This window comes from Sprattus sprattus (genome assembly GCF_963457725.1).
Source record: "Sprattus sprattus genome assembly, chromosome: 2".
Classification (NCBI taxonomy): domain Eukaryota; kingdom Metazoa; phylum Chordata; class Actinopteri; order Clupeiformes; family Clupeidae; genus Sprattus; species Sprattus sprattus.
This window is the reverse complement of record NC_137921.1, coordinates 42,402,482-42,414,981: the sequence shown is the minus strand read 5'-3', so window position 1 is coordinate 42,414,981 and position 12,500 is coordinate 42,402,482. Positions and strand designations below refer to the sequence as shown.

At 45.8% G+C, this 12,500-nt stretch overlaps 1 protein-coding gene across 13 annotated transcripts in view; it reads right to left on the bottom strand.

Moving 5' to 3' along the window:
- Positions 1–12,500, bottom strand: part of ptprsa (protein tyrosine phosphatase receptor type Sa) — a 174,421-nt gene that overhangs the window by 13,888 nt on the left and 148,033 nt on the right. For all 13 annotated transcript variants that reach the window (XM_080832930.1, XM_080832936.1, XM_080832940.1 and 10 more), the window contains 4 exons: positions 10,994–11,169; positions 9,723–9,842; positions 5,419–5,573; positions 1,655–1,940 (listed from right to left, as the gene is read on the bottom strand). In XM_080832930.1, the coding sequence (XP_080689056.1) occupies positions 1,655–1,940; positions 5,419–5,573; positions 9,723–9,842; positions 10,994–11,169 (737 nt within the window). The remainder of the gene's footprint in view (positions 1–1,654; positions 1,941–5,418; positions 5,574–9,722; positions 9,843–10,993; positions 11,170–12,500) is intronic.

The window sequence follows — 12,500 nt, the reverse complement described above, 5'->3', positions numbered from 1 at the left end:
CAGCCGTCACTAACACCACTGCAGCCACAACCGTCACTAACACCACTGCAGCCACAGCCGTCACTAACACCACTGCAGCCACAGCCGTTACTAACACCACTGCAGCCACAACCGTCACTAACACCACTGCAGCCACAGCCGTTACTAACACCACTGCAGCCACAGCCGTTACTAACACCACTGCAGCCACAGCCGTTACTAACACCACTGCAGCCACAGCCGTCACTAACACCACTGCAGCCACAGCCGTTACTAACACCACTGCAGCCACAGCCGTTACTAACACCACTGCAGCCACAGCCGTCACTAACACCACTGCAGCCACAGCCGTTACTAACACCACTACAGCCACAGCCACAGCCGTTACTAACACCACTGCAGCCACAGCCGTTACTAATACCACTGCAGCCACAGCCGTAACTAACACCACTGCAGCCACAGCCGTTACTAACACCACTGCAGCCACAGCCGCAGCTGTTACTAACACCAATCATCTCTTCTTGAGGCTCGGTTAATTAAAGGTAGATTTCGGCTGTAGTAACTGCAGAGGAAAATGTCACCTCTGACAATGTGATCATTAGTCCTATTCTCTTGCACTGATGCTCTTTCCTCTCCATGGCTACAAGGAATTAACAAATGCGTACAAGGCTGAGAGCGCCATGTGGCAAAAAAAGAAGAACATGTTCTACACAGAGAAACGTAGTATGGCACCCACCCGCACGCACGCACGCACGCACGCACGCACGCACGCACGCACGCTCGAGCGCTCGCTCGCTCGCTCGCTCACTCACTCACTCACTCACTCACTCACTCACTCACTCACTCACTCACTCACTCACTCACTCACTCACTCAGAAGTCAGATAGGCCAATGGTCAGCTTAACTCAACTCTACCGATTTAAAGAGTGAACAGACCTCAACTCTACCGATCTCAAGAGTGAAAGGAGCTGTGAAAGGAACTCGCCAACAAAGGCACAACGCTCTCGATGAGTCTCCTCCAGTGAAATAATGACATTCCCATGAGTCGTTCCCTGAACCAACGCAGTATGCCGAGCTTTGTTCGGCTCACCACAGTCGAACACTCTGATTGGATGAGCACTGAAGGGCTAACTAGAGTGGTAGCTCTTGATTTGATTTGTGCCATTATGAGTTTCACCCTCAGTGGAGAAGGCTTTTTCAGATGTCCTAGAGACTTGCACCAGTGGAGTGATGAATGATGATGAATAAGTCTTTGTCTTGTGTGGTGTGGATTTTTAGCAACCAGACTTTAAACCAGTTCAGGTCCAACATTCTGGATTGTTAACCTTGACGATTATTTTAGGATTTTGGCATTTATGTCTTTCTAACTTATTTAGCTGTTCGTAAATGTACAGATATGTTGACATGTGTTCTTCTATATGTGTGTGTATGCATGTGTGTGTGTCTGTGTGTTAATGTGTGTATGTGCATGTGTGTATGCCGTTTGTGTGTGTGTATCTGTGTGTGCATTTGTGCGTGTGTGTGTGTGTTCGTGTGTGTGTGTTAGTGTGTGTGTGCATGAGTGTTTGTGTGTATGTGTGTGTGTATTGTATGGGTGTGTGCATGTGTGTGTGTGTGTATGTCTGTGTATGTGTGTGTGAGTGTGTGTGTATATGACAAATAAGCCCTGTCTCACCTTGAACTCGAGCTCCATGCCGGTGACGTGCTCTCCGGTCTCCACCTGTGCCAGCTTCTGGATGTAGGAGAACAGGGAGCGTGCAGCCACCTCTGTGTTGCCGCAGGCGACCGCCTCCAGCAGCGCGTCGTGGATGAAGCTGTACTGGTCTTCTGTCTGCACCATGTAGTTGCGCTGGGCGCGCATCAGTGTCACGTGGCCGTAGATGTCCACCGTCTTCTCGTGCTTGATGCGCTCCAGCATGGCGTCGATCACGATGAAGCAGCCAGTGCGTCCCACACCCGCACTACAGAGAGAGGGAGAGATGTGTGTGATTGTTTTACAGTATGTATTTGAATGTGTGTATGTGTGTATATTAGGGATGCACCGATACCGATACCAGTATCGGGTCGATACTTCGTTAAAATACTCGTACTCGTATTACCGAAAATACTGAATTACCGATACCAAAAACCGATACCCAGTGTTGTGTCTGAAAGCGTGTGCTTTCTTCTCCTCTACTGTCTATGCCTGGTAGGTGTGAGAGCGCCGAAGTTGCATAGAGGCCGAGAGCAGTATTGCAGACAGATAGAGCTAAAAAATATAGCTGGCAACATATTGAAAAAAAGAACTAGTTAATTTTGTTGTAGCTGTGAACTAAGTTAAACATTTTGAATTATGAACTCTGAACTGAACTAGTTCATTTAAAAAAAATGTTAACTTTGAACTGAACTAGTTCATATAGAAAGTGAACTTCCCCAACACTGCTGATAACACTTAAACAGTATTTCACTACATCAAACTGGTCGCGCTATGCGGACACAAAATGTGATTTGTTGTCCTACCTGACCTACCACTCTCTGCCCTAATAGTAAGTAAGCTTATTTGCCATCTTGTTTTGTTGTGTGTTGCACTTGCTTGATGTTTGACTGTGTTGGGAAAGTTTGACATAGTGTCAAAGTAGGTATATGTCAATAGATTTCGCTAAATTTAGCCTTTAGCATCTCTTTAGCTGTTACCAATTCCGTTGTGCTGCCTTAACAGCGATTTGGGCTCATTTTAAGATAAATGATGACGACAGGAGTAAGGCACAGTGTAGATCTGCACTGCTACGGTGACGAGGGGCGGAAAGGAAAGTACTTTGTTTGACACAAGCAATTTGATTAAACATCTGAAGACGCAGCATAGTGCTTAGCACACAAAGTTCACTCATGCCAGGGGCGCAAGAGACCAAAACGCGCACGCACACAGACAGAGAGAGAGAGAAGGGGAGGAAGAGAGACAGACGTATAGTGCCACACAGGTGATGTGAAGAGCCGGAGACTCCTTTGTAACTGAACTGTGCTCATGTGCTTATCCAGGAATAGTTCTGTTCACTTTTTGTTCAGCAGAATGTGTTGTTGTGCAGCAAATTGAATTGCCTTTATCTGGTTATATTTACATTTTGTCTAATGTGATGATATTGACTCTTTATTTTGTTAAAACCAGAAAGCTCTGTTTATTTTTGGCTTGGGATAGCCTTCTGTTAATGTTGTACTATAAACTTGACATAATCTGCAGAGGATAAAATAAAATATTTCATGGAAACCAAATCTAGGAAGTTTCGGTATCGGTACTAGGTATCGGCAAGTACACAAATAAAAATACTCGTTCTCGTATCGGTTTGTAAAAAAGTGGTATCGGTGCATCCCTAGTGTATAGGCATATGTGTGTGTGTGTGTGTATTTGTATAGGCATTTGTGTGTGTTTGTGTGTATATGTATAGACATATGTGTGTGTGGGTAAATGTATAGGCATATGTGTGGGTCAGTGGAGGCTTCTCCATTGAGGAGAGGGAGGAAGATCCTCCTTAACATTTTGAGAATAAAAAGTGTACTTTGCCCAGACTACTGTGATTAATTAAAACCCTTAAATAGGACTACTTTAATACCTTTGTATATGTAATGTTAGTTTCCCTGGGTAAAGATGACATTAGCACCCCCTATCGCTATCGAAAATTACTGCCGGAGGACCTTCCTCCCTCTACCCTCCATTGACTCCCATTCATTTCTCTGCCTGCGCTGGCGGCTCGTGGAATGCGTTGACTTCAATGGCAGAGAGGAGGACGATCCTCCTGGAGTCACGTCTGCGCTATAAACCAATAAGCAGAGGCCCTGGATATGGTGGGTGGGGTTATCCCCTCAAATCTAGGCTACGAAACATAATCTGCTCAGTCAAAGAGACACAGTTAAGCAAGAATATCTGATCATTTTAATAATGAGAACACATTAGCAAATTAGCAAATAAAGTAAACTATGGAAACCGAGGACATTGTTCATGTTTTATTACAGAAACCATTCCATGGGGTGAGTTACAATGACAAGTTGGCCATTAAAGCAACAGGTAGACCAATTCCAAAGATTGAAATCACCAAAAGCAACGGCAGAGTCAGTGTCGTGAGTGCTACATGGTTTGCTAGGTAGGCTACTCGTGGGTGACTGGTAGCATTACCAACAATCGGTTATATTGCTGGCCCTGTTTACTAATGAATGTCAACTCTCCAACGTGGTCTTTTCATGGATTTACTGATATAAAAAATATTGACAGGGCAACCAAGCGCCACGACAAATGTCAAGACCACGTTGGTGCTGCTATCCGCCTTTCATTGCTAGGCGGCACCATGCCTATAGAGCGGTTAGTGGATGAGGGTGTGCGGCTGCAAATTCAACAGCACAACGCTAAAGTGCGTGGCAATAGGGAGGTGGTAAAACGTCTGTTAGATGCAACGGCTTACCTAGGCATGCTAGAGTTGTCTTTCAGGGGGCATAACGAAGGGGAAAATTCTGACAACAAGGGCAATTACAGGGAACTTGCGGAGGTGATAGCGAAGTATGACCGTGTTCTGATAGCGAAGTATGACCGTGTTCTGGCAGAACATCTGGAAAGCTCCACCGTCTTCACAGGCATGTCAAAAACAATCCAGAACGATCTAATTGCAGCCATTCACCATTCGATTGAAAAAGAGCTAGAAAAGGAACTTAACAGGGCACACTTCTTTTCCTGGCAAATTGACGAGACCACAGACATTAGCTGTCATTCTCAGCTGTCTGTCATCTTGCGCTATGTTGATGACCACGGTACAATTCAGGAACGCCGTTTTTCTAGCCAATAATACTTGAGAAAAAGGATGTAAGTGAATGATTCAGAGCATGATGCATTTGAAATAGCATCAATTATGGTCTTGTGTCTTCATTCTTCTTAAAACAATTGTAGCTGAAAATAATCAGACATATTACAACCAATAGCTTCAGTCATTGAGTGGAAAAAATAGGCCCAATGATTGGCCCAGAATCTTTTATTTAGTTTTACAAATCAAGAGTAGTCCTGATTTGACTAATTGCCTTTGCATCCTTTCCTTCTGGCCTGGACTAGTCCATCAAAGACATGCTGCCCACCAGCTTTCAAAGTACAATGCTGCCTCTGGTGAATTTATCAATTTTATTCACAAAATTATCCCTCCCGGCTATTTTGTGCTGTAGTTCACCAAAACACCCTAAAACAACTTGAGTCTCACATACTTATGCCACCAACAGTACAAACGGGCCAATGGCAACCAAGCGCGCAGTCATTCCTCCCTCACTTTAAAAACCACCAGCCGCCACTGGTGTGGGTATATGTATAGACATCTGTGTGTGTGTTTATATGTATATGCATATGTGTGTGTGTGTATGACAGTGTGTATTTGAATGTGTGTGCTTACATGGGTGTTGATGAGAGTGTGTGCATGTGTGTGTGTGTGTGCTGACCTGCAGTGGGCAATAATGGGGCCGGCGTCAGGAGGGTTACAGGTCTTCACTCTCCTCAGGAAGGCCAGGAAAGGTGTGGGGTACTCTGGGACGCCGTGATCTGGCCACGCCGTGAACTGGAACTGGCGGACCTCACGCTTCTCACTCGAGCCGTTCTACAGGGAGTGAGAGAGGTGGGGGAGAGGGGGAGAGAGAGTGAGAGAAAGAGAGAGAGAGAGAGAGTTAGGGGAGAGGGGGAGAGAGAGTGAGAGAAAGAGAGAGAGAGAGTTAGGGGAGAGGAGGAGAGAGAGTGAGAGAAAGAGAGAGAGAGGTGGGGGAGAGGGAGAGAGAAAGTGAGAGAGGAAAACAAGTGAGTTTTGGAGCTCATTACTCAAAGCCGTTACTAACATCAAGATCACTAAAAGCACCCAGAAGCACTCAGTTTCCCTGAGCTGAGGAGGAAGACATGAATCAGTGACTGGAGCAGGCAGGGTTATTCTTACCAAAACACCTGAGAGAGACAGAGAGAGAGAGAGAGAGAGAGAAGAAGAAGAAGAGAGAGAGAGAAGCAAAGAGATGGAAGGAAAGAGAGAGAAAGAAGAAGTAGATATAGAAGTAGACAGGGGAGAAAATATAATTTATTATTTATTAGACCCTGACCAGAGCCTATTGATCATTCGCTAATGTCGCTGCAGCAACTGCGTGAGGACTGTCTAATGTGTGCGTGTGTGTGTGTGTATGTGTGCATGTGTGCCTGTGTGTGTGTGTGTGTCCATCTGTCCATCTGTCTCTGCACCATCAACTCTTGCCACTGGAGCGGCACGCCACAGGACATGCATCCATAGACGGAGACGGAGAAGGACATGTGTGTGCAGTCCTGTCCTCCAGGGTTCAGTGTCTCTCCCTCTTGGACCCCTTTAAGGGACGCCTGCTCCAATGTCTGTCTCTCCCTCTTGGACCCCTTTAAAAGGACGCCTGTTCCAGTCTGTTCCTCCTGGCAGAGGCTTTTCTGCACACATGAATAACTAACGCAGGTAATTAAAAGCAAACTGACCCAGATCCAAGCTGCCTGCCTGCCCCCACCCCATCTCTCGCTAACACATTCCATCTCTCGCTCTCGTTCTCGTTCTCTCTCATACCCTCTCTTTATCTCACTCATAGTCTCCTTCTCTCCTACTGCTGTGTGTGTGTGAGCATGTATGTGTGAATGTGAAGTTATTTACATGAATGTTTCTTTGTTCATGTTTATGGTAATTGGTGAGCGTTAATCCCTGTGCGGGAACTTCGAAGAGACGCTGAGGGAGAGGAGGTTCTGAAGAGACGCTGCAAGAGAGGAGGCAGTTGGACTGCAGACGCAGGAGCAACAACACAGTGCATTAAGGATCCATTTTTTCGAGTCCCTGCGACAAGAATGGCTGATCAAAAATTCAGGGGGACTAAAAATCCCGACGCTGCTTTGAGGTGAGACAGTTCCCCAGAAGCCTGGAGTTCAGCATCAGCATCTGCATGAGGCCCTCAAAGAAAGCTCTTAAACACAACCCGCCACCACCCACTGAGCTTAAGACACACACACACACACACACACACACACAGAAGAGGCTGTCTTCTCCACCACACTTTGATGTTTACTCGACCGCCAAGTGTCTGGGATCCACGGGCTGCCAATTATCCAGGGTACCCCACTCTCTTCCACTCACTTAGTTAAGTGCCTGTCTGACAGATACACATTACTGCATGATGGATAGAACGGAGGAGGAGAGGAGGCAGCACTGGGAGCAGACGAAAGGATGGGGGAGAAAGAGGGGGGGGAAAGAGAGAGAGAAAGGAAAGAAGGAAGGAGGGGAGAGGGAGAAAGATGAAGTGAGAGAGAGAGAGAGAGAAACAGGAAGAGCAAGAGCAAGAGGGACAGGTGGAGAGGAAAAGAGAGAGCACAAGAGGGAGAGGAAGAAAGCAAGAGGTATAAATTGAGAGGGAAAGAGAAACACATAGGGAGAGAGTGAAATGGAGATATAGAATTTAAAGATAACCCCTGTGAGAGGGATGTTTTGGACTTCACTGATGCCCCCTCTGTTCTCTTCCTGTGTTACAGCCTGATGTTCCCTCTGTTCTCTCTTCCTGTGTTACAGCCTGATGTTCCCAATGTTCTCTTCCTGTGTTACAGCCTGATGCTCCCTCTGTTCTCTTCCTGTGTTACAGCCTGATGGTCCATCTGTCCTCTTCCTGTTTTACAGCCTGATGTTCCCTCTGTTCTCTTCCTGTGTTACAGCCTGATGCTCCCTCTGTTCTCTTCCTGTCTTACAGCCTGATGTTCCATCTGTTATCTTCCTGTTTTACAGCCTGATGTTCCCTCTGTTCTCTTCCTGTGTTACAGCCTGATGTTCCCTCTGTTCTCTCTTCCTGTGTTACAGCTTGATGTTCCCTCTGTTCTCTTCTTGTGTTACAGCCTGATGTTCCCTCTGTTCTCTTCCTGTGTTACAGCCTGATATTCCCTCTGTTCTCCTCCTGTTATAGCCTGATGTTCTGCCCTCCATAAAGAGACACAGCGCAGCTAAAATCCTCAGAGGGGGCAGACAGGGGAAGGTGCTCAGGGTAGAGAGGAGGCTGACAACTACTGACACATGGCAACTACTGTCATTATAACCACTGACACATGACAACCACTGACGTTATAACTACTGACACATGTCAAGTACTGTCATTATAACCACCGACACATGACAACTACTGTCATTATAACTACTGACACATGTCAACTACTGTCATTAAAACCACTGACACATGACAACTACTGTCATTATAACTACTGACACATGACAACTACTGTCATTATAACCACTAACACATGACAACTACTGACATTATAACCACTGACACATGACAACTACTGACATTATAACCACTAACACATGACAACTACTGACATTATAACTACTGACATGTTGAACAAGGAAAGTATAAACCTTTAGCATTCATAGCTGGTTTGTATGTGTCCCTTTAGCATTCATAGCTGGTTTGTATGTGTTCCTTTGGTTTCTGAGCGGTTCCCTCTGACTGCTTTAGACAAAGCGCGTGTGAAGTTGCGCTGGTACAAAGAGCATTATAAATGGGGTAAGACTGAGTGAGCAGCAGAAGAGGCTTGTGCCCGCGGAGCTTGAAATCCGCTGTGATGGTAATCAGTGTGGCTTTTTCAAACCAGCTCCTCTGACGAGCAGAGCGGAGCTCGGCGCTGCTGCTGATGCTGCTGTTGCCGCGGTGACCACGCACCCATGAAGTGCAATTTTACGCTTGGAGTCGGTTTGTCCTTCCTAGCGCTTACACGTGGAAAAAACACTCCTGTCTCAGCCTATGTCACACTGCTGGGGGAGAACACGCAGAGAGACTAACCCCACTGCCAAAGAGCAGAGATAAAGCCCATCAGAAGAAAAGACTGGGGTCTTATTTGAATACAGCGTGGAGCTGTGGAAGCAGCTGGTAGGAAGGATTCATAGACTGCAATGGGAATTAAATTCATGTTCAGTGTGCATATTATAGACCATGGTTCATAAAAATTATATTTGTTTGTACAGAATAGATCCTACAGTTTATAAAAAATGCATGAGCTGGTGGAAAAAATATATTGTATGTATATATATATATATATATATATATATATATACTGTATATGAGCTTGAGTAAAGGACATATTGTATACTTATAGATGAGCTTGAGTAAAGCAGATATTGTATATATACGAACAGATGAGCTTGGGTAAAGGAGATATTTTTGATATACTAACAGATGAGCTTAGGTAAAGGAGATATAAATAAAGTATATGCATATACGTATGCTAATACAAGAATTTCATACATGTGCAGATAGATGGCCCAGTTAAAAGCATTGAGAGTTTATATAAATACCTATAAAGATTATATGACTTAAGTCTAGAGTAGTGTAGGTTTTAAGTCAGTTTAAGTCTGTAGAAAGCAGGTCTGTGGTCTGTGTGAACGGGTTGGTAGGGCTCTGTGGTCTGTGTGAACGGGCTATATCCATGTTTCTCGCTTCTTTGAAAGAGCCTTCATTCAGTTTGAACTTAATTTACCTTTGATCCAAAGCATTTTTTTTTAAACTCATTGTTATTGTTATGATAGTGATTTAAAAATAGAAGAGGAGAGGAGAGAAGAGAAGAGAAGAGAAGAGAAGAGAAGAGAAGAGGAGAGGAGAGGAGAGGAGAGGAGAGGAGAGAAGAGAAGAGAAGAGAAGAGAAGAGAGGAGAGGAGAAAAGAAAAAAAAAGAGAAGAGAAGAGAAGAGAAGAGACGGCTGGACGGCTGAAGGAGGAGAGCTGTACCTTATGCAGGGAGAATGTGCGCACACAGAAGGTGGCAAGCTCGATGGTGTCCAGCAGGGTGATCTGTGTCATGCCATACGTCTCAGTGCCACGACTCGGCCAGTACTGGTCACACTTTATCTGTGGACGAGGAGGATTGAGGAAGGGTATCGTTACACACATGAACATCATATTTACACACACTTTATCTGTGGACAAGGAGGATTGAGGAGAGTAGAAGGGTATAATAAATTACACCCACTACTTTATATGTGGAGGAGAGTGTGTTTATTCAATTCCATTTTATTCATATAGCACCAACAAACATCTGGATATAGGGAGAGGTGGATATATTTCTGTTTTTCATTTAAGAGAACGACAGGATTGAGCATATTAGTAGCTATACATGTTAGAATCAGAGTCAGTTTAAGGTGTGGGGCGGATGAGCTTCTGTTTACCTGTTAGAATCAATCAATCACTTCAAGCTGTGTGTGTGTGTGTGTGTGTGTGTGTGTATGTGTGTGTGTGTGTGTGTGTGTGTGTGTGTGTGTGTGTGTTGGGCTTCAGCGCTGAGAACGTCATGTCCACCTGACTGGCTGCCACGGAAACTTGAGCAGACTGGCGGATGGATGGAGAGTTCAGATATTTACAGGCCTGCCATTCTGGAGCAACTCCACTTCTCTCAGTCAGTGGCTTTGTCATCGTCCTTTCCTGCCTCTCCATCTCCCTCTCTCTCCCTCTCCCTCTTTATCCCTCTCTCTTCCTCTCTCTCACTCTCCCCATCTTTCACACTCGCGCGGCCAGAGAAATCACCTCGGCTGGAATAATGCGTATTGGTGTGGAGTGAACTCACAAGAATCTCCCTCTTGTCCTCCTGTCACTTTACACTTCAACATTCACTCCAGCAAGAGAGATAGAGGGGAGGGAGATGGGAGAGAAGAGAGAGATAGAAAGAGAGAGGGAGAGAGTAGAGAGTGAGAGGGAGAAAGGGGGGAGAGGGGAGGGAGAGAGAGAGAGAGAGGGAGGGGGGGGGGGGAGAGGTGGGGGAGCAGGAGGGAACCAGAGAAAAGAAGAAAGAGAGCACGTGGAAGAGAAAAGCCAAACCACTCACCAGGGGGTGTCTTAACCAGGAGGTGTCTTAACGAATTGCTAGGTTACATGTTATGTCATTATTTAAATATATCCCCATTTAATGCGCACACTGATGGACTGATTCTGACTGGGTTTATGTAAAAGGATGTGGGTTCTGATTGGGTGACTGTAAGGGGTTGTGGATGCTGATTGGTCCTTACCCGTGACTTTTCCTCCAGGCGTGTCATCATCACCACGGTAGCAGACCTCTGCTCCCACACCATCCTCCAGAAGTCCCCAAAGGTCTCAGGAAGCGGGCCCTGGGTGGCGATGTACGCATTCTGCTTACGGTAGCCGTCAATGTAGTTGGAATTAATGTAGTCGCTGCCAGTGATACCTACACACAAACACACACACAAACACACACACACACACGGATTACCCATTAGAGTCTTCTGACATATAAATGTTGAAGGTTGGCGATGTCTGTGAAGGTGTGTGTTACTTACACTGTGTGTTGGCGATGTCTCTGAATGTTAGTGTGTGTGTGTGTGTGTGTGTGTGTGTGTGTGTGTTGTGTGTTGTATGAGAGAGAGAGAGCTACCATTGATACCCAAGGACAAGCATTGCAGAGGGAAAATGCCCAATGGCCCATCAGTCATGTGTGAGTGTTGGTTGGTTGGGGTGTGTGTGTGTGTGTGTGTGTGTGTGTGTGTGGGGTGCTAGGGAGCAGAGTGTAGGCGTGAGGAGAGAAGCCCTACAGAGCCATTTGTCATGTATTTGTGTGTGTGTGTGTGTGTGTGTGTGTGTGTGTGTGTGTGTGTGTGTGTGTGATTTTTCACGCGGCTCTGGCTGTTTGTCTGGGCAGCTCATGTGAAGCGAGACGGACACTTAAGACCGCGCTGAGGGACTAGAGATGGATACCCGTCAGAAAAATAATCCCCGCGAAAGAGAAGCCATCTGACTTTCAGTCTCCCACTCTTCTCCTCTGTTCCACTCACTCACTTACTCTTTCTTTCTTTCTCTCTCTCGCTCTCCCTCTCTCTCTCTCCCTTCTTGGTCTTAGCTGATGTCTACAGATCTAGTAATAAGTGTGTGCGCGTGTGTCTGGATGTGTATGTGTGTGTGTGTGTGTATGGATGTGTGTATATATATACAGTATGTGTGTACATATATTTAAGTGGACAATAGCCAATCACCATGACCTTGAACTAGCTGTGACGGGTTCAAAAATATACGTTTTAACCGAGGTTTTATTCCTCGAGACAGCTGATTATTGTCCTCTGCTGATTAGATGCTTAGCAGGTCTTCTGGATTATTGAAGAGATATTAAAATGGTATATTTTTGAACCCTCACTCTGTCTCTTTGCTTTTTGGGCCAAACCCACATTTTGATGGTAACCCGAAGGCTCGGTCTGTCACAGCTAGTTCATGTCTAAACCCATGGAGAGGAGAGAAGAGGAGAGAAAAAGAGGAGAAAAGGAGAGGAGGAGACTGCTCGACGTGACTGAATGTCTGCCCGGAGGTGACGTGCCTGAGCCTTTCACTACGCTTCTCTTGCATGGGCGGGGGAAAAAACGCTGGCGGGGAAAATTAGCAATCAGGGAAACGAAAAATGCCATTAAAAGGGATGCAGTGTCGCGGAGCATGCACCGCCCCGCAACGCACTTCACACACACACACACACACACACACACACACACACACACACACACACACACTCTTTAG